This window comes from Thalassophryne amazonica, chromosome 8 (assembly GCF_902500255.1).
Source record: "Thalassophryne amazonica chromosome 8, fThaAma1.1, whole genome shotgun sequence".
Lineage (NCBI taxonomy): Eukaryota > Metazoa > Chordata > Actinopteri > Batrachoidiformes > Batrachoididae > Thalassophryne > Thalassophryne amazonica.
This window is the reverse complement of record NC_047110.1, coordinates 93,129,978-93,157,881: the sequence shown is the minus strand read 5'-3', so window position 1 is coordinate 93,157,881 and position 27,904 is coordinate 93,129,978. Positions and strand designations below refer to the sequence as shown.

The 27,904-nt window shown below is 39.7% G+C and overlaps 1 protein-coding gene across 1 annotated transcript; it reads left to right on the top strand.

Moving 5' to 3' along the window:
- Nucleotides 1-745: 745 nt before the first annotated feature.
- mapk12a (mitogen-activated protein kinase 12a) lies at nt 746-26,605 on the top strand. The gene is made up of 12 exons (XM_034176996.1): nt 746-864; nt 5,694-5,823; nt 7,518-7,576; nt 16,481-16,592; nt 16,668-16,697; nt 16,795-16,842; nt 21,330-21,444; nt 24,888-24,959; nt 25,758-25,837; nt 25,966-26,044; nt 26,143-26,316; nt 26,409-26,605. Exons 1-12 carry the CDS (start codon nt 746-748, stop codon nt 26,474-26,476), a joined length of 1,086 nt encoding a protein of 361 aa, XP_034032887.1. The 3' UTR covers nt 26,477-26,605.
- The last annotated feature ends 1,299 nt before the right edge of the window (nt 26,606-27,904 follow it).

The following is a 27,904-nucleotide window of genomic DNA, read 5'->3' as shown; positions in this document are numbered from 1 at the left end:
TGTCCTTTGGGACAAATAAAGTTGATCTCATCTAAAGTAACTGCAGGAGCCAGGTGAAGGCCTTCTCCAGCCACTCGGGGTCCACGAGGCCAAAACGTAACAGCTGTAGGCACTGCCTCACAACGCAAGTGATACTCCTCAAATTAGTCTCTCCGGCTCATTTGTTACCCAAAGATCCTCCAAAAAGACTCAGTACCAAAGACATCCAGTTGTCACCTTTGGTCACTGGCTCACATCGAAGTCTCACAATCATACAGTAAGACAGGAAGCAGCGGGACCCCCAAAGACTCGGGCCTTCATTTTTCTGCAAAGTACATTTGAAAAACAACAGACTCCAGCGAGCTTTTATTACAGTTATTTGTTTTATATATGCTTTTTCTAACCCCTTTCGGAAAAGAAAATGATTGATAACCTGACAGAGGTGGAAGAGTTTTCTTCTCAGGCACATAAGTCAGTGAGCTGCTGTACCTGTCTGCGCCCTGATCGTTCACATCATGTCCCTGCACGTCTGTCGTTGACTCTGGAACGAAACACGTGAGGGCAGCAATGAGGAAATAACCTGCTGTGCGCATTCCACTCGCGGAGGGAGGACTCGGGAGTGGCTTTGGGTGACCTCAGGGTGCGCGCCCTGAGCTGCGCACTGAGCGCATAGGTGGGACCTCTGACGATGGCTGTGTGAGGACGGAAGACAGTCAGTAATAATAATAATACTAAAAATAAAGGCTCTTCGGTTTTAAATCGTAAGATGACCAAACGAGTCAGACCCGGTTATTACCGGCAAGATATCTCTAAAACCTCATGGGAGGTACCGGAGCGGTACCGGGACCTGAAGCAGGTGGGAACCGGCGCGTACGGGACGGTGTGGTAAGTGGAATTTGCTAAACCGGATGAAGTGATTGTTGGTGGTTTTTAATGCGGAGCGCACCGCGTCCCGCAGTTAGAGCCAAACAAAAGGATAAGTAGCTTTACGCACAGCGCGCGCTTCCATTTCCGGATATGACGGCCACACTGACACCTTTATGCCGTAATAACAATCATTCAAACACTGTTCGATTACTGCGCTAATATTGGAGCCGCTGGCACGCAGACGTGCGCGAAAGCAAGTTAACAGAAAGCAGCTTTTTGTGCGTCTCACGGCAGCATGCGGTCTCTTTGTTATCAATGATTAACCCCCCAGGGGGCGTGTCCACACTGCACGTGATTGAGATGGAGCTGACTGTCACTACTACAGGTAGATTCAAGCGTGGGTGTGCTTGGGCCGAAGTTTCACATTTAAAACTTCAAGGACACTTGGTGTTGAATATCCCTCAAGAACTCCCTTTAAAGGGGAACTCAGATTTTTTTCAACATCAGCTCAATTTTTAGACATTTTGGGGTTTAACTTTTCAGTCAGGATAAAAACGGTGATAATCAGTACAATAGTGAGTTATCACACATTTTGTCAACCCATTGGCCCACTGGGTTGACAAATGGTTTAAAACCTCAAAATAATGTGCTTCTTGTTGCCACTGAATTGGCTAAAATGTCATTAGAAGTGTTTGGAGGTATGGAGAGGATCCCTGCAGAGGTATACTAAAGGATTATTAACCGACCGTGAGGTCTGTACGGGGAAATATCAGACTGACGTGTTGTCAGTACGGACCAAGCGAAGCGAGCGAGGTTAATAATTCATTTATTACATGGCTATTATCGTATTAACACACAAGCTTACAGTATCGCCTGAATATGAAAGCTGCTGACGGCTCGTAGTCCGACCTGTTCGCCTCACCTCCATGAAGAACTTGCTAACAGATGGTTCGGTCGTTAGCTGGTAAGCTTTTAATCTGTGTGTTTTTTCAGATGCTGTTTAGATATTTATGGAGTACGTTCATGTCCGACTTCGTTTTTTAATCGTATTTTTAGCTTCCTGGCTTGGAATGAAAATACGTTTTGCGAACCATTTGTCATGGAAACCGGTCTGGATATGGGAAAATATCCGACCAGTAATCAGCCAATCAGAGCACACGTAGCATCACAGCCATATAATAAATGTGCCTATTTATCTCAGTAAATATAAAGATACTTTTTTAAAATAAGTGTTTATACAGTTAGTAACTTTAGTCTTATTACCTTTTGACGATGCTGCTCTTTGGTAAGTTTGTATAAGGGGGTGATGATGGGCTTTGTTCCTGTTTTTAAGAAGAACATGGTAGATAGCAGTGTCGCCAAATAATATTGTTCATGATTGCTGAAATTTGACACAGATCACTAACATATAATCCAAATCTTTGTTGCCAATCACTGAACTTTGAGTTTTATTCTTGATCCAAATTGTGACTATTGATAATGATTTATGTATTTATTTATTTGTTTATATTTTGTTTTTTGGCTTGTGCCGATTGCTCAAGGTTTCCACAGCAAATCTGGTATAAATCCACATGAGGATTCTTTACACCAGGTGCCCTCCAGCTCTACATGGAGAAACGTATGCACAGCTCCTGGTGTTCTTCGGTGGTCTCTCAGCCAAGTACTAACCGGCGTCGCCGACTGAACAATCCCCCTTAAAAATCAGTCCACCCCGCCTTCACTGTGCATGCGTCATTTCAGCGCTCAGCAACGTCATTTCTGAGTGTCACCTTGTTTCTGCTTCAAACTGCACTCCAGTCATCATCTCTCTCAGTGACAGGCATCTGAAGCTTTTGTACAACAATCATTTCCACATAAATTCAGCATTATTTCATAATAAAAGACGGGAGAAGTGGTCGGAGTACGCCTACCTCATTTTAGAGCATCAGTAACGACTCGCCAGTTATCGCCTCGTTTCTGCTTTAAACTGACATCAGAATGATTTAAGAGGTTTTACTTTGTCATCTGATGCAGCCGATCTGCTCCGTGTGAGCCTGATCCTGTCAGATCCCAGAAGCTAAGCAGTGCAGGATTTGGTTAGTATTTGGATGGGAGACCTCTTTGGAACACCAGTGGCTCTGTGTGTTTCTCCAGGTAACACTGGAGTTGCATCAGGAAGGGCATCCGGCATAAAACTTGTGCTAAATGCCAATGCTGATCTGGCTGTATCCACTGTGGCGACCCCGAACAAAACGGGAGCAGCCGAATGGACAACAACTTTGTCATCTGATGGTTAATATTCACATCTTTCCCTTTGATCGCTTTGGGTGAAGACAGTCCATCTCACAAGAGCTGCTGTGGTTGCAAATGACGCATGCGCAGTGGAGGCAGGGTGGATCGTTCGGTCTGCGACACAGGGATGTACTATAATTAACTTGTGATCTGACGTGATCAGGTTGATCTGTAATCCCTAATCATACATATTTGATATGAGATGAAGAGAATTGATCTTGATTGCTGATTTTTCAAATTGGTAACATTAGTTTGATAGCAACTAACCAGCTAACTAATCAAGCAGTTCTTTTTGGCAGAGGTAGTAGTCTGTGGTCACTACCACCCAGGGTGGCAAAATGTTTGATACGCCATTTTGGTCACCTATCTATAGGGACTTGAAAAAGGATGATAGCCATCCTAGGGTGGTAGTGGTAGCCACATAGGAGTCAGTGAAGGATTACCCAAGGGTCAAATTTTAAAAATGCTTGAAAAGTGTACCACATTATTTGTTTGATCACCAAGAGTCCAAAAAGGTATAGCGCCCTCCAAAAATATTGCCCCCTTGGTATTTCACACATTTTAATCTGTTAAATTAGGCTTCTCAATTAAAGACATTTCTAAAATTATCTTCCTTAAACTCAAACTGAAAGCAGATCTCGCCATCTTGATATAAATTAATTAAAAATATAAACACCAAGATGATGGGTTGCATAAGTAATGGCTCACTTTGGTATAATGCCTGCAAATAATCAGTTTCATTGTGTTTTCATCAGACAAGTCAGGGGATGGATACATGAACATTTCCAAGTCACTGAATATGTCTTGGACTTTATTTACATCAGTTATGAAGAAATACAAACAGTATGACACTCTATGATAAATCTGCATGGAGTAGACAGTTCTCAAAAACTGAGTGACTGTGCAAGAAGGGGAAGAGTGAAGAAAGCCACCAAGACACCCAGACAACCCAGAAGAAGTTCTAAGCTTCCGTGGTTGTGATTGGAAAATTGTGCATAGTGCATGTTTTGCATTTTGTATTCTCACTTATGCAGCTTCACGATGAAGTGATATAGAGGAGGATTTTCTTAAAAAGAAGACATGAAAGTTCAGTTACAATTTGCCAGAAGGTACATCTGAGATGTAAGCCTAGATTTGATGTTTTGGTGAGAGAAAATCCTTCTTTGCTCCAATATGTAATAACTTAATAACTTAGCAGATGAATGTACAATGTTTTTACCCCATAACACCATAACATTCATTCATAGATAATCCAAACTATGCTTTTTTTTTACTCTTAATGCCCAGAAAAATAATGTGGCACACTTTTCAGTATGTTTGGAACATTTTTAAATGTTGCCGTAGCTGTAGCTACCACCCTGGGATGGCTATCATACATAAATATTAGGCAAAGGCTATTCGCCCAACCGTTGGGCAGATAAGTCATACATTGAACATTACACGCCCAACCGTTGGGCAGATAAATATAATGTCTTACCTTAATCGCCCAACCGTGATCGTGTATTTGACACATTTTGTGCATCTAAACAAAGTTTTTTACACCACTTTTTTAAGGCTCTATTATGGCGTGAAAAGCAGCGTATGTTTGACACATTTAACAGCGCCCTCTTTAATTACTGCAAAAATGGATGAAAGCAGACAAACTCCATAAGTATTTTGTACGGAAGCCTGTTAACGACGACAAAACAGTTTTTATGAACAAAATGCTGCTTATTGCCTGTAAAATGGTGTTAGTTTGACACAGTTCCCTGGGTGTGATGAGCCAAACAGAACCGCTTTAGATCACAGCCCCTCCGTGGGCTGCGAACCCTCCTGCAGCCGGCGAGAAAATATCCGCCCGTTTTCCCCCCGCTTTGAAACCGGAAGTGAACTTACAAGCGCGCTCACTGGTCGGTTGTGGTTGGGCGTATATGCTCGTGTATTTACTTTATTGAACCAACAGTTAGGCGTATAGCCACTCCGTAAATATTAACTCTAGATATATACCTAGCTAATTATGGGTGGTACGATTTGCCATCGGTGGTAGTGACACACCCACTTTTAGGGTTCTGGCACAAGGCCTATAACTTGTGTTGAGCAAAGTTCTCTCATACAGGTGTTACTCCAGAGTAAAAATATTTAGAAGTAGCCAGTGTCACTGGAGTTCTAATATGATGTTTCATTACAGTTAGCCCTGGCTGTGTTTTATCTGCTGTTTTACAATGTACCACATTGACCTGAAGCCAGTGGTACTCAGAAAAGACAGTTAAAATTGTTTTTGTTTGCTTTTTAATCTTAGTAACTTTGGCTTTTTGGTTCATAAAAATCTATATTTTGGAATTGTAGCACTTTTGTGCTACTCAGTAGATCAAACTAAGTCCGGCCCACTTTCAAATGGTCCAATTATGTCCTGGATGTCATGAAATCCTGCACTAAATCTCATGTTATATGACAAAGCGTCACATGGTGGAAGTTACTGACACTCAAAAAAGCCAGTTGACTTAGACAAACAGTGATGTTTGGACAACAAAATGAAGACGCAATGTATGATGAAGCGATGCCCTGTCTCACGTGCGTTGATGTGCTCTCATCCTCAGCTCAGCGGTCGACTCCAGAACAGGAACCAAAGTGGCGATCAAGAAGCTGTACCGCCCCTTCCAGTCGGAGATTTTTGCCAAGAGGGCCTACAGGGAGCTGAGGCTTCTCAAACATATGAAACATGACAATGTGAGAGGCATCAAAATCTTTGCAATTGTACAGGGATTGTAACGTGATGACAGTTTAGTAATGGTCACTGGATGGAGCTGAGATTGCTGCATGTTCTTAAATTTCCTTGGAGAACAATGACAGTAGATCATACACTCAACAAAAATATAAACGCGACACTTTTGGTTTTGCTCAGGTAATCCATCCCACCTCACAGGTGTGCCAAATCAAGATGCTGATTAGACACCATGATTAGTGCACAGGTGTGCCTTAGACTGTCCACAATAAAAGGCCACTCTGAAAGGTGCAGTTTTGTTTTATTGGGGGGGATACCAGTCAGTATCTGGTGTGACCACCATTTGCCTCATGCAGTGCAACACATCTCCTTCACATAGAGTTGATCAGGTTGTCAATTGTGGCCTGTGGAATGTTTGTCCACTCCTTTTCAATGGCTGTGCGAAGTTGCTGGATATTGGCAGGAACTGGTACACGTTGTCGTATACGCCGGTCCAGAGCATCCCAAACATGCTCAATGGGTGACATGTCCGGTGAGTATGCCGGCCATGCAAGAACTGGGACATTTTCAGCTTCCAAGAATTGTGTAGAGATCCTTGCAACATGGGGCCGTGCATTATCCTGCTGCAACATGAGGTGATGTTCTTGGATGCACAACAATGGGCCTCAGGATCTCGTCACGGTATCTCTGTGCATTCAAAATGCCATCAATAAAATGCACCTTTGTTCTTCATCCATAACAGACGCCTGCCCATACCATAACCCCACCGCCACCATGGGCCACTCGATCCACAACACTGACATCAGAAAACCGCTCACCCACACGACACCACATACGCTGTCTGGCATCTGCCCTGAACAGTGTGAACCGGGATTCATCTGTGAAGAGAACACCTCTCCAACGTGCCAAACGCCAGCGAATGTGAGCATTTGCCCACTCAAGTTGGTTACGACGACGAACTGGAGTCAGGTTGAGACCCCGATGAGGACGACGAGCATGCAGATGAGCTTCCCTGAGACGGTTTCTGACAGTTTGTGCAGAAATTCTTTGGTTATGCAAACCGATTGTTTCAGCAGCTGTCCGAGTGGCTGGTCTCAGACGAGCTTGGAGGTGAACATGCTGGATGTGGAGGTCCTGGGCTGGTGTGGTTACACGTGGTCTGCGGTTGTGAGGCTGGTTGGATGTACTGCCAAATTCTCTGAAACGCCTTTGGAGACGGCTTATGGTAGAGAAATGAACATTCAATACACGAGCAACAGCTCTGGTTGACATTCCTGCTGTCAGCATGCCAATTGCACGCTCCCTCAAATCATGCGACATCTGTGGCATTGTGCTATGTGATAAAACTGCACCTTTCAGAGTGGCCTTTTATTGTGGGCAGTCTAAGGCACACCTGTGCACTAATCATGGTGTCTAATCAGCATCTTGATATGGCACACCTGTGAGGTGGGATGGATTGTCTCAGCAAAGGAGAAGTGCTCACTAACACAGATTTAGACTGGTTTGTGAACAATATTTGAGGGAAATGGTGATATCGTGTATGTGGAAAAAGTTTTAGATCTTTGAGTTCATCTCATACAAAATGGGAGCAAAACCAAAAGTGTTGCGTTTATATTTTTGTTGAGTGTATGTATGTCTGTTAAACCTAAAGTGTAAGATTAAAGATTCTGAACACCGTGTAATGTTCTTCCTCCTGCAGGTGATCGGCCTGTTAGATGTTTTCACTGCTGACCTCCATCTGGACAGATTCTATGATTTGTAAGTGCAGTTTATGCTTATTTGAAAAATGGCAGGCAGGTTTTAGAAAACATTATTCCACACAGGTGACCCTTTGAGAGTCACGAAATGACCTGTTATTGGTGTCTGATGAAGGCACATGTTCCAGGCCAACATCAACGAGGCTCCTTCTGAAACAGCCACTGAAGACCAAGTCAGTTACATCAGACCTATTAAAAAACAAATTTATGAAGACTGAGTTACAGCAGTGAGTCAGTGGGCTCAGGAATTGGGTTACCAATATGTAGACCTGTGTCTGATTCCTGTTCATGCTACCTGTGTCCTTGGACAAAACCCCTAGCACAGGGGTGGCCAAGTTCGGTCCTCGAGAGCTACATTCCTGACACTCTTAGTTGTCTCCCTGCTCCAACACACCTGAATCCAATGAAAGGCTCATTAAAAGTCTGCTAACGAGTCTTTCATTGGATTCAGGTGTGTTGGAGCAGGGAGACAACTAAAAGTGTCAGGAATGTGGCTCTCGAGGACCGAACTTGGCCACCCCTGCCCTAGCAGCATTTTGGACAATCTGCAGATGTATTAGTAGAGACTGAGGAAGGCCAATGTAGAGGGAATTGCCGTAATCCAGCCATGATGTAATAAAGGCACTTTCTCTAGATTATTATACAGTACCATAGGAAAGATTTCAGACGAGAGATATAATAAAAGTTGTTCTCAACAACAGAGCTTATCTGCCTGTTAAAACAGAGTTCTGAGTCAAGAATGACACTCAAGTTTCTTGCATAAGGTTTGACACATGAAGTGAGATAATTTTTTAGGATTCAAGGATTCAAAAGAAGTTTATTGTCATATGCACATAGGAACATGTTCCCTGCACAATGAAATGTGTTTACTGCATTTTACCCATCCTAATTGCCAGTTAGGAGCAGAGGTCGCCTTTTTGGTGCCCGGGGACCAGCTCCAGATGTATATCCCTGCCCTAGGTCACGAGCAGGGCTGAGCAAACCTTGACCGGCCTCATGACACACTTAACAAACAACAACACACATAAGACAGTCCGGTACATGAACACATATAAAAGCACACACAAGGAAAGAATTGTGAAAAGAAAAACCTCCATTGCTGCTGCGTTGAACTCCCGCAGCACCACTGGAGAGCAAAAAAAAAAAAAACCCATAGCACAGAAAAACAGTCATAACAAAAACAAAAAAACACAACAGATGACAGACAACAGCCAAGACTTGGATGTGTCCAGTGTCCAGACAGACAGCCCGGAAAGGCCGCCCCTGAGGCGCCATCAGGCCTTATCTGTCCATCCTGGGGGGGGATCCCAGTCCTGAATCAGTCCACCAGAGTCTCAAGGTCCCACAGTCAACATCTCAGGACTAGGAAGGGAGGGAGGCAGCGGAAGACAAGGAGGCGGGGGAGACGAGGAGCGAGGCTATCAGGAGTGTTCTTTGGGGGGAGGATTTTATCCCAGCAGCCTTGAAGGACAGCTGGTGTTTGGAAACCAAATAGATATCCAGATTAACAGACGCCTGGCAGATTCCACAGTCAGACTGGCTCCCAATACATCTAAATAGAGAAGAGATGTGGTCTTACAGACGATCAAAGTGGTTTTCCAGTGCAGCCATTCTCCCCGAGATGGATTCCAATGTGCGGTTGACACCCGTCGACTGAGCTGACACTGCCCTTCCAATCGAATCAATCATGTGGGGCAGCCTGGACGGGCCAATTAATGCCGCCTCCACCTTCTTAATTTTCCGGTAAACCAGTGCTGTGGCCGCTCCACACAGCAGAAACCCGGTCACCACAGCTCCAAATAAGTAAACATCTTCAACGTCCTCCACAGACAACGTGTACAGGCACATGACTTGCCACCTCCGCCAGCTGTCCATCACGTAACCCGCCACATGTGTCCCGGCAGGACAGGTTGAGTCCTCCGCTCCCGAGTGCCTTGTGGAAAAAATTGTATCAATTGCGTTCAGAGACCACTTGATCAGATCCATTTTGCCGTTTTCCAGAGGAGCAGGGCTGGCAGCCTCACAGACAAAACACGCTACAGTAGCAGGAAAGGTGGGGAGGGAGGAGGAGAGAAAAATGCGACCATCCCAACCGAGAGCAAGAAGGCAAAAAAACAAACAAAAAAAAAACCAACAAAAAAAAAACATGTAGAAGCAGAACATCCAGAAGCAATAACATGCTTCTGGATTTGAGAGGACCAAAAATAACTTAACTGGAGGAAGTTACTTGCCATCCAGCCTTTAATGTCTTCAAGACAGTTGGGCAGAGACTGTATAGAGTCCCCAGATTTTAGGGAAAGGTACAAATGTAAAGTTACAGGTCCAAGTAAAAACTAGGACTGAGACAGTACACTAGCAGGGTGCAGGACTACTTTGTGTCCCTAGGGTGAATAAAAGTCTGTGGGTCACAGAGCTTTCTCTTATCGTGTGCCTGTTCTGTGGAATGATCTCCCTGCGTCAATTAAAACAGTCAGATTCTGTAGAGACTTTCAAGTCCAGACTTAAGATGCACTTATTTTCCCTTTCATATGGCTAACATACTGGCATCGTATGTTACTATGCTTTTTACTCTTTTAAATTCATTTTATTAGTAAACAGAGCGGGTTGTGGCTTCAAATTTATCTAAAGTCTGGGTCTGTTAGTGAAGCTTAGGGCTAGTGACCGTCGGTCACCTTAGTATTTCTTATGTTTTTCTTGTTGCTAAATACTGACAAATGATATCTCGTTTGTTGTCTTTCTGCTGCCTGATTCTCTCTCTCTCTCTCTCTCTCTCTCTCTCTCTCTCTCTCTCTCTCTCTCTCTCTCTCTCCCTCTCTCTCTCTCTCTCTCTCCTCTCTCTCTCTCTCTCTCTCTCTCTCTCTGTGTGTGTGTGTGTTTGAGGTACGGCTCCATCCAGAGGTGGGAGTGGGTGTCTTCTTCTGCAGGCCTCCATCCTGTACACCAGCATGGACTCCCAAAATTTCCGAACCCACATGAATATATGAAGAACATACAAACTCCTCACAGGAAGGACCAGACGGGAAGCGATCCCATGACTTTCTTGCTGTGAAGCAACAGTGCTAACCACCACTCCACTGTGCCACCCTCAGTATAAATGTGTCAGTACATTTATATTGTATTGTGTAGAGGGGGCAGGGTGTGCATCTGTCCCCTGATGTCTCACTGACTGTAGTTCATGAGTTAAAGTTCTCCGTCACCACGACGGATTTCCGTCATTTGGAAAATTTAACAACACATACGCGTGCGCACATGGTGTCATGCGTGTTTCGGGGCCGAAATATGATAGTCTCACTGTCAAAGCAACATCCCATTCTGCGCTAATCAAAGCAGCAGCAATGTTTACTGCTTGCTATGAGCCGCGGTCTTTCTCCACCCTGTCTTTGTGAGAACACTGGCAGACACTCCCCAAGTAGAGTGGGGTGTGGCTTTGCTTTGAACCAATGAAGCATTGATCCGTCTCACTGCTTCGATGGTTTGTTGTATTATTTTGCTTTATCTTAATTTTCCCCCCGCTAAAACCATAAAGAGCATATGTATGTGAGTAATATTTACCTTTTTTATATTAATCCGACCTGTTATGGTTTTCTAAAACAGTTGATACATGTATTTTATAACTTAAAAACGGGACTGATGCTAATGCGTTAGCGTGTCTATGGCGTTTTCAATGTTAAAGTTAGCATTAAGCTGTTCGCATCTCAGCACAGTTTGTGTGCATTTGTTTTCTGTATAATAAATAATGACTTAGTGTTTGTTGTCGTAAAAGTGCCAAATGTATTATGAATTGAAATATTTTTTATTTATTTTTATTTATATATTAATAATAATAATAGCAGCAACAACAAAAGTAATAATAACTAATATTGCTACAATACAATTTTAGAGAAACCTGATAAAACACAAAAGAAAAGGTAAAACCAACTAACAATGAACATAAATAAATAAATATAGAAATAAATGTTTCCTGTGAACACTTAGTGACTCTTATACCTCCACTTCATCCCTGTTTTATTCAAGTTTAATGACAATTTGTTTCAGGCAAACCACATCTAAGCTGTGTTTTTACACAAGAAAAAAAAATGCAGTAAACTGCACATTTTATGTCTTTTTTCATGAAAATATCTTATTAAAGATCACATATTACACTTTAGTCAGGCCTTCAAAATACTTTTGTGGACTCTTGCTGTAGTAATATGTGGTCAGTGGTTGAGATAGTTGCTGTAGGCATCTAAAAATGCTCATAAATGGGTGAAACCTGATGGAAATCTCTTTGTGGTGTGTCGGTGATGTATGTATGTGCAAAATAAAACAAAACACTACTCCAGGTATATTTTTGATGAGAATATAACATCATAACTTTATCACAAGCTCAAATGTTGATGATCGATTAAAATGTTGATGATTAAAGTCCCTTTAATAATAACTCACTTAAAGAAATAATGGCAAAACTCACATGTAAGTAAAAAAACAAACAACAACAAAAAATCATTAATCGATTACTAAAATAATCATTAGTTGAAGCCCTAGTTTGTTTTACGAGTGAGAGCATTTTACTGATTAAATATGAATGCGCCAGTTTTGAGTTTCTCAGTGCACATGCGTTTTCAAAACTGGTGACAGTGTTACTTTGTGCACAGCAGAACAACGTTGTCAGTTGCTTTAGGCCCTAATTTTGTATTTTATTGACTGTACAGCCAGTAACACAGCACCCATTTGGTGCATTCATTGGATTAGAACAAATCAAAATACTACAGAAGACAAAGAAGTGAGTTTTCTTTGTTTCAGAGGACTTCATACCCATTAAAATTCACCAGAATATGAATGAATGAATGAAAACTGTTTATTTCGAACATTTGATACAACAACAATTATAAGATAGATCAGTAAAGACAACAACAAAAAAGTTCCTACTGTGTACCCAACATGTCCGAAAAGGGGTAGGGTGAAGCATCAGCTTATTTATCCCTACCCCTTCTTCCCCACAACCAGTAATACCCTTTGCCACATATACACATAGATTCCTACACACCTAAACCGATATCAATATATATATATCAACATACATACACATATATATACATATATACACACACATATACATATATATACATACACACATATATATATACACACACATATACATATATATACATACACACATATATATATACACACATATATACACAAACATAAATATACACCTACACATACCTACTTACATACAAAATACTATATATTTACAAGCCGAAGCAAAAAACAAAAACACCCTAACCCTCATTACCCTTCCTCCTCCCTATACCTAGAAAAAAACATATTTTTGTACCGCTGTTTGAACTGGTTCATGCTTGGACATTGCTTGAGCCCCACTCCCAATCTGTTCCACATCCTCACCCCACAGACAGAAATACAGAAACCTTTTAATGTTGTTCGTGCCCACTGATGCTTTAAATTAAATTTCCCCCTCAGACTGCAATCCCCTGATCTGTTAAAAAACATATTTTTAATATTTGCTGGAAGTAAATTGTTTATTGTTTATACACGATTTGTACTGTTTGAAAATGAACCAAGTCTGTGAATTTTAAGAATTTGGATTGTAAAAATAGTGGATTTGTATGATCTCTATAGCCAGTATTATGAATAATTCTTATAGCTCTTTTCTGCATTACTGATAGTGATTGTGTTGTACCTTTATAAGTATTACCCCATACCTCTGCACAGTACTGTAAATATGGTAAAACCAGTGAGCAGTAAAGAATGCGGAGTGAGTTGTGGTCCAGAATATGTTTCGCTTTGTTTAGAACTGAAATGCTTCTTGACAGTTTACTTTGTATATGTTTTATATGAGTCTTCCAGTTTATCTTATCATCTGTTATCACCCCCAGAAACTTATTTTCATGTACCCTTTCAATATCTACCCCCTCAACTTGTAACTGAACCTGTATGTCTGTATTACAATAGCCAAATAACATGTATTTTGTTTTACTTAAGTTTAATGATAATTTGTTTCTGTCAAACCATATTTTCAGTTTTCCCATTTCTATACTGATCCTCCTCAGTAACTCCTGCAAATCCCCCCCCCTGAACAAAAAATGCTTGTGTCATCTGCAAATAATACTAATTTTAATATTTTGGAAACATTGACAATATGATTTATATAAATTAGAAACAGTTTTGGACCCAATACTGACCCCTGTGGGACGCCACAAGCATTGTCCAAGCATGATGATGTATATTCCCCCAACTTCACAAACTGTTTTCTGTTACTTAAGTAGCTTCTCACCCAGTGCAACACCAACCCCCTAATCCCATACTGTTCAAGTTTACTGATTAATATGTCATGATTGATTGTATCAAAAGCCTTTTTAAGGTCTATAAATATTCCAACTGAATGTAATTTGTGGTCTATGGCGTTTGTAATCTCCTCAACTGATTCTATTAATGCAAGTGATGTTGAACTATGTGCTCTGAATCCATATTGACTATCAGTAAGTAATTTATGTTTATTTATGAATTTGTCTAATCTATTATTGAATAACTTTTCTAATAATTTGGAAAATTGTGGAAGCAAGAAACAGGTCTATAATTTGTGAAGTGGTGTCTATCCCCAGTCTTATACAGCGGCACAACCTTAGCTATTTTCATTTGATTGGGAAATTTGCCAGTTTGAAATGATAAGTTACAGATGTATGTTAATGGTTCTACAATCCATTCAATGACCTGTTTTACCACCACCATATCAATTTCATTTAAATCGGTAGATGTTTTATATTTACAATTATTCACAATGTCTATAATTTCTTTTCCATCCACTGCTGTGAGGAACATTGAACAGGGATTTCTTTCTATGAGATTATTATCCCAATCCTCAGGTTGGGAATTGGGAGCACCCCCACACCCCCCATAATCAATAGTGTGTTTTTACTTCACACTTTGAAGTGACTTTTCTTTGTTTTAGGGGCTTCATACTCATTAAAATTCACCAGAATGTACAAAATTTGACTTGCTCGTTTAAAAAATTTCTGTGGGAGATCCCCCCAGACCCCCATAGTTTGAAGAGAGTTTTCTTTCTTTCAGAGGGCTTCACCCATTAAAATTCACCAGAATATACAAAATTTGACTTGCTCTTTTAAAAAATTTTCTGGGGGAGATCCCCCAGACCAGTGATGCCGGTAACGCATTACTTAGTAACACGTTACTCTAATCTAACCACTTTTTTTTAGTAACGAGTAATCTAACGCGTTAATCTTTCCAAATCAGTAATCAGATTAAAGTTACTTTTGCAAGTTACTGTGCGTTACTATTATTTTTGCATTGTGGGTCGATAGCAGCATTAAACTTGGTCTGTGGGCAGGAAGTCGGGGTTCGACTGAACTACACACTTTAAGCGAGCTGTGAGCTTTTCATCCTCGGTTTTCTGCAGCAGCTCGTCCTCACCTCTTAAAGCACGGTGACAACAGCACACCTGCACTGAGCTTTACAAAGACATTTTTATGTTTTTTCCTCCTTTATTTAGAATTCTGAGCTGAGCTGCTCCGTATCTGGTCGTTAAAAACAGCTGATCCTCCGTGACGCATCAACAACACTATTTTCCACTCAAATGCACCTAAACTCTCTTTCTGAGGACCACATGATGTGAAAACGCAATAAAACTTTCTTACCTGTAAATCTGGTCCTGTTTTCTGCATAAATAAATGTTACCCATTCTTTGTGCTCAAACGCCAAAGCAGGGGCGAATCCAGATGGAATGGGGGCGTGGGGCAGGGATGTCCCCCCTCACAACACCCCTAGATTAAAGGTCCAGTTTTGAAGCCTTTTTTTTGCTACAACTACTAATACTACTTATAATAATAATAATTTCGACAAGTAAAATGTTTAGAGAGAATTTAAATGTTAGAAAAATGTTAGAATAAATGTTTATAAACAATGTAGGCTAGAAACTCCAAGTTTTACTGTTACAGTTAAACAGTTAAATATGAGATCAAGAAAGAGGTCTTTATTTTACTTTTATAAAACAAGTATTTATTTTCATTGAAGTCAAGAAAGGGTGACTGTAAAGCGAGTTTTGGCAAAACAGGTATCATTGTCATGTTGAGGTGGCAGAGGGTTGTTGTCGACAGCTGGGGAAAGTAACTAAAAAAGTAACTAGTAATCTACTTTTTCAAGGAGTAATCAGTAATCAGATTACTTTTTCAAAGTAACTGTGGCAACACTGCCCCAGACCCCCCAGAATCAAGACTATACCCCACCCCATCCCCCTTTTATGTACCTTTATGTTCAAGTTTTGCATTCTTTTTATGCTTTGTCTCTCCTTAGAGTCTATTTAGAATAGATTTGTTTGCTGTATAATGTGTTTATTGTATTTATTGAGGAAAAAGAGAGTGTGTACCCCCACTACACCACATTTTAGGGAATTGCTGGCATTGATTCTTGCCAGGAAAAAATTTCAGTCACATGAAAATGTATTGCTTTAATCCATGCTGTAGTTTAAACTTTGGGCGATGCAAAATACATAATTGCTCAAGCACTGGTTTTACCACTTTCAAAATATCATGAAACTAACATGAATTTATTTCATCCCATGTAGAGTGCTGCAGTCACCTTGAAAATGTCAAAATGCCTTAAATTCTACCAACTCTGATGCCAAGGTGGAAAAAAAAAGAAAAAAGAATTGGCTTATTAAACAAATTCTATCCTCTTTGCCTCTGATATTCTTAAGTTTAGTTAAATTGTTTTCTGGACCATTTGTTCCAGTTTTATGTTTGTGTTATTGCCCATTTGGTTTATGGTTCTACACTGAATGAATGTTTTCTCTGTTTGCTGTGAAACACTTTGTAACATCTGTTTTCAGAAAAGTGTTCAAGTAAACTTACCATTAAATAAATTGGTAAATGTTTCCTTTTTCCTTAAGTTACCTGGTCATGCCATACATGGGCACTGATCTGGGAAAACTGATGAAGATACAGAGGCTGTCTGAGGAAAAAATTCAATATTTGGTCTACCAGATGCTCAGAGGGCTTAAGGTGAGGAACTCCACGCACATGGGCCGACTGGTTAATTAAGTTTATTAATCTGTCTTATATATTCTTATATCACAGTATATTCATTCTGCTGGTATAATTCACAGGGTAAGTTTACTTCTACATGTATTTTATTATAGTTGTAACTATGACTACTTACACACTTGACTCACACTTGTATACTTTCTATGTTAATTTTTTGCAGGACCTCAAACCAGGAAATCTGGCTATCAACCAAGACTGTGAACTAAAGGTACAGTATCATGGATGTTGACTCTGTGACTCTGATAACCTGAATAAACACAACCAGTAACGTGTGATGTTGATTTGTACATTTAAAGGGGCCACAGTGGTTTTACTGTTAAGTGTGGTTTACATTCAGTACAGTTAGTCTTCTCTAGTACCTGTGTGTGTGTGTGTGTGTGTGTGTGTGTGTGTGTATCTGTCTGTCTGTCTGTCTGCCTTCTGGTTCAGTTTATCCATTAATCATGAGAATGCATTTATAATTTTTGAATAAATGTTCTTCTTGTTAAATAATAATCCAGTGAAAATTAATATAACGTACCATGTACATTATGAATTATAAACCTTTCAATATCATGGTCTGTCTATAAGGTCTACGCAAGAAACCAGGAGGCTTCAAACATACAGAGGGTGGGGTGTTAAGCATCTGTCTATATAGCAAGATGAGTATGTGTGTGTGTATGCGGCTTGTGTATCTCTCTGATTGTTTGTCAGCTTTTCGGATTTGGCTTGCACATGGCACGATGATGTTATTATGAATTTTTTTTTCCGATTATTTTCAAAGCCTTTATTTTGAAGTCATCGTCATTATTGGCACAAGGCGGAACATTCTCACAGGCCAGCTTCAACAAAGATTGTCGACAAAGATGAGTCACTCTCTGCCTTAAACAGATGCCTATCTTTAATGCATTCACAGGTGAGAGAAGGAAGAAATAAATAATATGCAAACAGTCTGAGAGATATACCAGACACACAGACAGACACACAGACGATTCTTGTGTTATTATCACAAGGTGGAACGTTCTCATGCGTCAGCTTCAACAAAGATCGTCAACAATACTCCCACTTTTCTATAGGAATGTGTACTTCCTACGGGCACTGCACTAGTAATAATAATAATACACAGGCACTCCCCAGATTCCCCTAAAAAAATGAACTTGACTCTTTAAAAACAACAACAACAAAAAAAACCCTAAGGTTATGGGATCGATTCCCACCTGTGAGGAACTTGCATGTTCTGTTCGTATTTGTGTGGGTTCTCTCCGGGTGCTCCGGCTTCCTCATACATCCAAAGAGATGCAGGTGAGGTGAATTGGAAACTTTAAGTTGTCTGTAGGTGTGTGTGCGGGTGTGAATGTGTTTGTTTGTCTCTATGTGGCCCTGCGATAGATTGGCATCCTGTCCAGGGTGCACCCCGCCTCACGCCCTATGACTGCTGGGATAGGCTCCATACCATCCCTGACCCTTAATTGGAGTAAGCGAGTATAGAAAGTTGATGGATTAATTTCAGTTTCAATTTATTTTCATTTATATAGTGCCAAATCACAACAGAGCTGCCTCAAATAAGGTCTAACCTTACTAACCCCCAGAGCAGCAGTGGTAAGGAAAAACTCCCTCTGAGGAAGAAACTTCAAGCAGACCAGACTCAGAGGGGTGACCCTCTGCTTGGGCCATGCTACAGACATAAATTACAGAACAATTCACAAACGAATATGCAGGAAATGCTGTTGGTGCCCAGGACAGGAGGGTCTCCAGGACAAATACCACAACCATCTCTGGATGGAGCTGCACCTTAAACAGAGAAAAAACAGAATCAAGCATAAGAAAGACAAGAAATACGGTATAATTTGTCAGCATTAAACAACAAGAAAAACAGGAAATACTAAGGTGATCGCCGGCCACTAGCCCTAAGCGTCACTAAAAGACCCAGAATTTAGGTAAAGTTGAAGCCGCAACCCAGTCTGTTTAATAATAAAATGAATTAATAGAGTTAAAAGTGCAGAACTATACTATGCTAGTATGCTAGCCATACGAAAGGGAAAATAAGTGTGTCTCAAGTCTGGACTTGAAAGTCTCCACAGAATCTGACTGTTTTATTGACGCAGGGAGATCATTCCACAGAACAGGGGCATGATAAGAGAAAGCTCTGTGACCTGCAGACTTCTTATTCACCCTAGGGACACAAAGTAGTCCTGCACCCTGAGAACGCAAAGCCCAGGCCGGTACGTAAGGTTTAATTAGGTCAGCTAGGTAGGGAGGTGCCAGTCCGTGAACAATTTTATAGACTAGTAGCAGAACCTTAAAATTTGATCTCACTGGGACAGGAAGCCAGTGAATGGATGCCAAAATGGGTGTAATGTGGTCAAACTTTCTGAATCATGTCAAAAGTCTGGCAGCAGCATTTTGAACCAGTTGGAGACCCCTAATGCTGGACTGCGGTAAACCAGAAAATAGAACATTGCAGTAGTCCAATCTAGAAGAGATAAACGCATGGATCAGGGTCTCAGCATCTGTTTATTATCGAATGTGTTTTCACATGAGGCACAGCCAGTGGTGGGCACAGTTCCGATAATCCGATAACAGATATTTGTTGAAGATAATGTTTTCATTATCAGATTATCTTTTTAGATAAGTTTAAAAAACATTATCGGACTAATTATCTTCCAATACATTTTTGTCCTATAACTTTTAGATCAATAACATAGTGAATAAAGATGAACAGTGAAAAACATTTTTAAAATCAGTTGAGCACCTACCTGTTAAAAGTTTTCTAATACATGTATAGTTCTATGCTCTGCAAACAGAAAAGAGCTGTTTCTGAAGAAACCACTCTATTCTCTACAGGCAAAAGAGAAGTGCTCTTAAAAAAAAAAAAAAAAAAATTTCCTTTAACACCATACTAACACACTGCCAATATCACCCAAGTCATCCAGAGGCATACATTTTTAACTTATGGTTCAAATTTTAACCAAACTAATTTTGGACAAGTTATTTAATATGACTGTCATGTCTGATGTTTTATAAAGTGAAAATATCAGATATATGTTTTAGTTTTAAAGTAATATGCTAATTTTAAGGTTTTAGTGAGCACATGCTGTGCCCAGCAGTGCATTATGGGTGATAGGGTAATCGCAGTACGTTCATGACAGGACAAATGCATTTCAGACACTCTGTTCAGGCTCCACAGACAACAGCATTAAACTCTAGTCCCTAAAACTCTGGTGAATATATTCTCTGGGTTTATAGACGTTATTGTATTTGCGTTTGTTAAATTCCACACATCTTAAATGTAGCAGACATGGATTATCTGGGATTTTGTTTTGGCACGTTTTTCAGGCCTTTACTGCCATCTACTGGCCAGTAGTGTTCATGGCAGTATTCGCCCTAAGTACTAAGTGTCTGGGCACCAGTAGATGGCAGTATTCTATTTATTTTGACCCTGGTTATATCAGATGGTTGTAGAATCAACTTTTTGGCTTTGTAAATGGCTTTTTTTTTTTTTTTTTTTACAAATTAAGTTTCAAAACAAAACAAAACAACAACAAAAAAACATTACAAGACAGCTCTGCAGTGTTTGCACAGGCACAGTGCAAGTGGTTGGACACTTATAGCTCTTTAGCAGCAGGATACAGAATAATATCAAACAGGTTTGATTTTCATTCGACCATACAATCGGCGATCAGGAGGTGGTCGTCAGATGTTGAACGCAGCTTGTTACTCCATGTACACTACACGATGCAGGACGCGAGATTAACCAGAAACTCGGTGCAAAAAATTCTCACACGGATGAAAAATCATCTGAAAAAGGGCCAAAACTCGCACAGTGTAAAGCCAACATTTATGTCAAGACAAAGTGCACGTTTTACAACATCATCAAACGTGAGCATGGCACTAAGAAAACGTGCGCACATTCTCTCCACATGCAAAACATTTTGACACTTCCAGGACTCCATAAAAATACCTGTTTTTACAAATAAAAAATGGAATATTTTACAAAAGCACATTTATTTGTAAACACCAACACACGACACACGTCACATTAATGTGTTGGTTTACGTAATGAATGACTGAACCAATCAGTGTTTCGCAGAGGCACTTTTACCCAGAATACTTTGCGATCTGTCTGTGTTTGTTACAAAACCTCAGAATTAGTGCATTATTCAACATTAAAAGATATGTTATATTTTAACTTTGTACAAATGACAGAATTGACATTAATGGAGTTATTCTATCGGTATTAATGTTATTTATAAATCAAAACCATAAGTCAGCATGACTTTATTTTCCAAGTCCTCCGCCTGACCGGAGTGTTATGACTGATAGAGACCTGGCTATGTGCCTGTGCTGTAAACAAGAGCTTCCAGCAGGGGTGGGATGTTCAAAGACAAAAGGGTGGCCTCATTGTTTGGGTCTCTTGTCACTTTCAGTATTACTAGAAGCTATTGTGGCGTTAAAACTCAAATACAGTTTATTAGTAGTTACAAATGTACTAGAGACAATATTGGAATTTATCGGTTATCCGTAACTTCCGATACATTTTTGGGTGGTTTATCGTTTTATCTTTATCAAAGATAACTTTTCAGTTATCTGGTTATCTGTTATCGAAGTTAATTTTTTGGTTATGTGTGCCCACCACTGGGCACAGCTTGACCTCAGTTTGAGGTCAGTGTAACTGTTTGCTGTATCTAAATGAATGCTGATTTATGTTTGCTGCAGATCTTGGATTTTGGTTTGGCGCGGCAGGCAGACAGTGAGATGACGGGGTACGTGGTGACGCGGTGGTACCGGGCCCCAGAGGTCATCCTCAGCTGGATGCACTACACTCAGACTGGTAATAAAAGCTCATCAATGTAAAGACTTTTACAGTGTCCGCTGTGCTCAGTTTGTAGCGTCGGTGCTCTCGAGGTGATCTCGATAGGAAGAAGATGGTATTCATTTATTCAGACATTCATTTAAATAACCATGAACCTGTCTTGCAGTTTGGCTGTATTCTCCTCTGCTAAAGCTACTCAACAGCCTTTCGCTCTCAGTTAGAAATAATGAGTCTTGACAGCAGGTAAAAGCATCATCACAGATTTATACATAAAAAAATAAAGACCACTGTTCTTGAACAGGGGTATGGGATTAAATGTCTGGCCAGCCAGCCTGAACAGAGGGAGATTTTAATTTTTTTTTATGACATTAATAGCATAGCTAATAATTCAAACTGTATTTAATTAATATTAAACCATTTTTCAAACTCCAAATGTGCAATTTCAGTGATAAATATAATGATGTACGGATGTTACACCATGCTGCTCCTTAATGTCTTGGATTGTGATAAGGATATAAAAACACATGTTTTTTTATCTTCTATTGTTGGCATTCAGTTGATACTTTCTATCCTATTCTCACTCATGTAATTATCAATTTAGTCCTTGAACACGTCTATGGATGCTACACAATTTTAGGGACACAAAATTCACATGACAATTTGGGTGATGAATTTATATATTTCACAAATATATGTATGGTGTTTTATTATTTTAAAACATGTATAAGGTGGCAAAAATTATTCAGTTATATTCTGTATGTACTGTAATAAATCACATTTAGGTCTCATATAGGCTAAAACAAGAAATTTATAGTAAAGATTAAGCTGGATAAATGACTTGGTCACATCTCACATTTTTACCCAATTTGTTTTCTGGTTTTCAACAAAGAAAAATTTCGAAATTTTTAAGAGTCAACTACTTTAAACATAAAGGCTTTTAGCATTTACTTTACATCTTGGGATAAGCATCAATATTGAACATTTGAAAACTAACATGATATTCTTGACATTTTTCAATCAGTATTTGCCATCTGCAAATAATAATCTGAACAATAATTGGTATTTTTAAATTTGATAATTTAAGTATCATATGTATCTGCTATTTACCCCCAAAATGGTAACATGTAACTTTCACACCTGACTATAGACGAGTCAACAGGAAAGCTAATTTAAGCTGAACAGAAACGACCAGCACTTTACAATAAAACCGAACAGGAGCACAGTGACCGTGATGTTAAAGGAAACCTGTAATATGGGAAGCAATAAAATGTAGTTCATTCTCCATCTCTTCCTCATCTGTTTCATTAAGCAGCATCACTGCAATGGATTTCTGTTTGTCAGCCATGCTGTGCCCAAGAGTTGATTATGTGAAGTTTCAGGCACAAAAATGCGACAGCATAATCTTGGTGTAAACATTCGAACGCAGATGCAAAAGCTTGATGGAAACAGGGCCTAACAATTTGTAGATCAGAGTCCCAGTGAAACACTACATTTTGTGTCTGCCAGTCTTCCATTACCGATTTTCAGGCCTGATTGATGTGCCCGTTCCAAATATGAGGTAATTGTGCCTGGTTGTCCATAACGGCTGTCTAAAGTTGTGTGTCACAGTATTTACACCAGGTTAGTGCTGATTACAAGTGACACTGACCGCAGGCGCATGAGACAGGAGCTACTGGGTGTGGTCACAATGGTACTGTGTGTAGTCTTGTGCTAATATCTGTGGTTATAATAAGGCCTCAATGCAAAGCTATAGTATATCTGTTAACATCTGAAAACTGTCTTCTGCTGAAGAGTGCGACATGCCTTTCATACCAACACTCGCGTCACAAATAAAATCATCTGCATTGTATTTTACATTGTAGCCTGATGCCAAAATACCTGAATTGCCCAGTCCGCATTCAAGCAGGCATTTTAAATTTCAACAGGCATTGACGAAATAATAACAAAGTCATCTGTAAAATAGATACACAGTGTGTGCAGTCTGGTACCAGTCCAGTGTGCAAACAGATACTCCATACAGCTTGTGCGTTAACCTCCAACGTGGTTTTGCCAGAGTGATGAGCAGAGGTGTGTGCCTCGGTGCTGTGTGCTTTGACACGGGGCCATTGTGCATCTCACTGAGCCATGCTAACCTCCCTGTGTTCCCCCTGCTCACAGCTACTGCACACCGCTGCGCAAGATCACTACCCGCACATCAAAGAAATCACCGTGCCCCAAAACGGAAAACAAACTGAATCATATTTTAATTTCAGCCTCTAATTTTAACCTGGTATCAAATTGAGTGAGCAGCCAAATCCACATTCAAGTATAAATGATTTATTTCAAGATGCAGTAACAAAAAAACAAAGCTGTCTATAAAATGAAAATAAAAGATACATATTACACCTATATTTCACTTTGATATCCCCTTATTCATTTCTGTGGTTTATGATGTGTCACATTACAGTTTGTTTCTTTTGAACATGCTCAGAATAAATACAGTGTTTGTCACTTGTAAGCCAGGGATTTGGGAAGCACGCGAGGGCCACCATGTATGTTCTCTTTTCAACTGCGCATCACCTCGTGTGATTTCACTGATGAGCAACACTTTGTTTTGAGGAGAGGGAATTACAGCTGGAATGAAACTCTGCAGACTTTGTGTTCTGTTTGGCATGTTTGTCAATGTAGTGAACATCAAAATACAGAAGGTTAAAGTTTTAAAAGTGCATAGAGGTAATTAAAAAGGGCAGGACCACATATCAAAAGTGGTGTATTTCCTACACTGTTCACCTAATTTGGATGTTAATGCCTTCAAACAATCACTGTTTGCTTTTGACACCAAAAAAAAAAAGAAAAAAAAAGCAAATATTTTATGATTTTCCATCTGCGGCTGCTGATGTAACAGTTTGTATTGTCCACTAGGTGGAGCTTTTGTAACACCTTGTAACACCAGTTTTTTAAGGGACTAGTTCTCCCCCCCCCCCCCCCCAAAAAAAACAAAAAAAACATTAAACGACAGCCACATTAAAACATTGTTAGTATTCAAGCTGCTGAGTGATCTATTCACGTTTACCAATTGTGTTATATGAGACAAAAACTTTCTTTTATAGCAATACATAGGTATCCATGGGGCAACAGGTAGTAGAACTCTAAATTAAACCAAACCTTAAAATTGCAAATTGTACTTAGTAGCATGTTTGTACATTTTACAGTTATGTATCTCATAAATTAGTGGTGATATTGTAAAATTAATGAAGTAACTATGTGCCACATCCACCGTGAATGGAGCCATAGACATACTAGACTGGACACATGGCAGAATTTTCATTGTATTTCCCAAATGTAGTGAGAGGAGCACTCAGAACACTTTATTGCAAACAGTGCTTTAATATGAATAGTTTGTTGTTGTTTTTTTAATGAAAAATAAAGACTAAGTAAGCACTGACCTATAATGTGTGTTGTGTTTTCTGTCTCACCCTCAGTGGACATTTGGTCTGTCGGCTGCATCATGGCAGAAATGCTGCAGGGGAAACCTCTCTTTAAAGGCAGTGACCGTATCCTTTTACCACCATGAATCAAAGATATACACAGGGTGTTTCCTAAACTTTCCACTTGTTGTATTTTCTGGACTGTAAGTTGTGTTTTTTTTTTTTTTTTAGTGGTATGGGGAGTCCTGCAACTTGTATTCCAAAGTGGCTTGTATATAAAAAAGACTGCATTATCATCTGTGTTCACAAAATGACATCATCTACACATGTGATAAGCTGCTCCTGTATACAGAATGAGGTACTGCAATTCACATTCCAGAGCAGAAGATGGCAGTAATGTCCCATTAAGATGGATGCAAAACACCATAAAACAAGAAGGAGAAAATCTGCAAGAGAGAGACATTGTGTATCATAAAGAGCAAGTAAATTTAAGAAATCATGCTCTCAAACTGATAGACCATCCTCTGGAACAAAAAGAACAGAAGCAGTTTGCTTGAGTTTTATTCCTTGTATAATAATATTCATTAGCTCGTTAGGTTCTGTTCACTAAGGTGTTGTTTGCATTATAAATAAATAATGCATCAATTAAATAAATTTTGCTACTCATTGCATGAAGCAGCAGCACCACGTTTAATAAGTGGATGTGATTTATAAACCAGTGCTGCTTATATATGCTTTGCTTGTCTTCATGATGCATTTTTGGACAGATGACTCCGGTGTAACTTATCTTCCAGAAAATAGAGTAATCTTTTTGCATGGATTGTGCCAGCCATAGTTTCCTTCTAAAGGCGCATCTGTTGTAATTTGCAAAATGAAAAATGACTTTCCACGACGATCACTGTATCCTTGACTCCCGTTCCTCAGATCTAGATCAGCTGACTGAGATCATGAAAATCACAGGAACACCCACCCAGGAATTTATATCAAAACTAGAGTCAGAAGATGTCAGTTGAGAACATTAAACACGTATTTAAAGATACGCTTGCTGAACTGGTTCCTCAAATGTTAGAGGTTTTTGGCATGTACTCCTCATACAGGTGATGTGCACTCTTCTGCTTATTTCTACTATTAGGCAAAAGGCTACATTAAAAGTCTTCCAAAACTGGAGAAGAAAGACCTTCACAAGGTGTTTTCCTCCACTAATCCACGAGGTAGGACACATGCAGGGTTTTTATTAGCTTTATTAATTTTCACTCCACTTTCCTGTTTCCACTCTTTCCTCACTTCTTTTTCTCACGTCCTTCTTCAGCCGTGTCTGTGTTGGAGCGCATGTTATTACTGGATCCGGATGAAAGAGTAATGGCCGGCGACGCACTCTCGCTGCCATATTTCTCTGAGTTCAGAGAACCAGGGGAGGAAACTGAAGCACAGCCGTATGATCACTCGCTAGACAACGCGGACCTGCTGTTAGACCAGTGGAAACGTAAGGCAGCAAAAGCATCACTGAGTGAGAGATGGTAGAGTCACATCCCCTGGTTCATGCTTTTCTTTCTCCCTTTGTGTCACGTTCTCCAGGTCACACCTTCACGGAGATTTTGACCTTCAAGCCGGTTATCACAGAGTCCAAAGAATCCGTGCTGTAAAGCACAACGTGGCGGCTGTGCAGCCAACTGACATCTACATGTACAGTTGTATGCAAAAAAAAAAATAAACAACAAAAAAACGGGTCCCTCTGAGTGTGTATTTTTAGTTTAATGACCTTAAAATTCAAATGAAAACACTCCATGCACTCTGCATTTTTCTCTCTCTCTCATTTCAAAGTGAAAACAAATCCATACATTAAATTAGAGCATCGCGCTCATAGAGCGCAAACCTCCGCAACTCCACAAAATTTTACCTTGGAAAAAAGTTTCAAGGTCAAAGTCCTGTTAGAAGTGTCTTTTCTTAAGCTAAATTAGATGTGATCAAATGTCAGGAGTATGTATGTACTGTATTTAGTTCATGCACTTGAATCAAAGTTTGTTTTTTTGTGTGGTGTTGTCAGGTTTATTTTCCATAACTTGTTCAGTTTCTGAATTCTTTTTCAGGTAATTCTCACAGAACATTGGTTATCTCTGCACAATTTGTTGTTGCTTAATGCCACTTGGTTTCTGATTGATAACTGGAAGACAAACAGGCATAAAACTGGTACCTCCATCCAATTTTGGTGGTGTAGATAAATCCATAACAGAAAATTGAGAGTGAGTGAGGCACTTTTGATTGTGACATAATGCAAAATGTACACCAAATGGCCTTTTCAGTGTTAAATTCAAATGTCCACAAAATCCATAATCATGATCCGATCTGATCAAACTTTGTCAGGCGATGGTGAGTGCCAGTCTGCACCTCACTTTCAAATATTAGAGGGGGACGTTTGATTAAGATATAATGTAAAATATACATTAAATGGGTATTTCAATGTTAAATTTAAATAGCCATAAAATCTGTAATCTGGATCAGATCCAGATCAGACGTTGTCAGTTGATAAAGGATACCACCCAACATAACACCCTCAAACATTAAAGAAATTTGATCTTTTTTGACACTGGTATGTTTTTGAAAATTTGTTCAGTGTTAAAAATGAGGATTTCTTTTTCAATTTTTGAAGAGTTTTCCTGACTGTGACTTATGACCTTGAAAATAAAAACACTTTTTGCCTATCAGGATATGACTATTCAGTAAAAAATAAAATTTCATAAAATTTGTTTCCAGACAAACAAACAGCGGGTGAAAACATTACATCCAACTTCACTGGTGGAGGTAAAAAGTAATAAAAATAAAATAATAAAAATACAGCAGAAACAAAATAAATGGGAAAGCGTGTCCAACCCTGGACTGGTAGTGTGTATATATAATTTCCAGACTAGCGTTAAGCATTGAAGACTAAACAGAAATAAAACATTATTTGGATTTTATAGATGGGTATGTCAACTTACACAATCCACAATTGTTTTGATTTCAGTTCATATTTGTTTGGACTTTGATACTAAAAAGCAGAATTTTATTTTAGTTATTTTTTTAGGAGAAAGAAA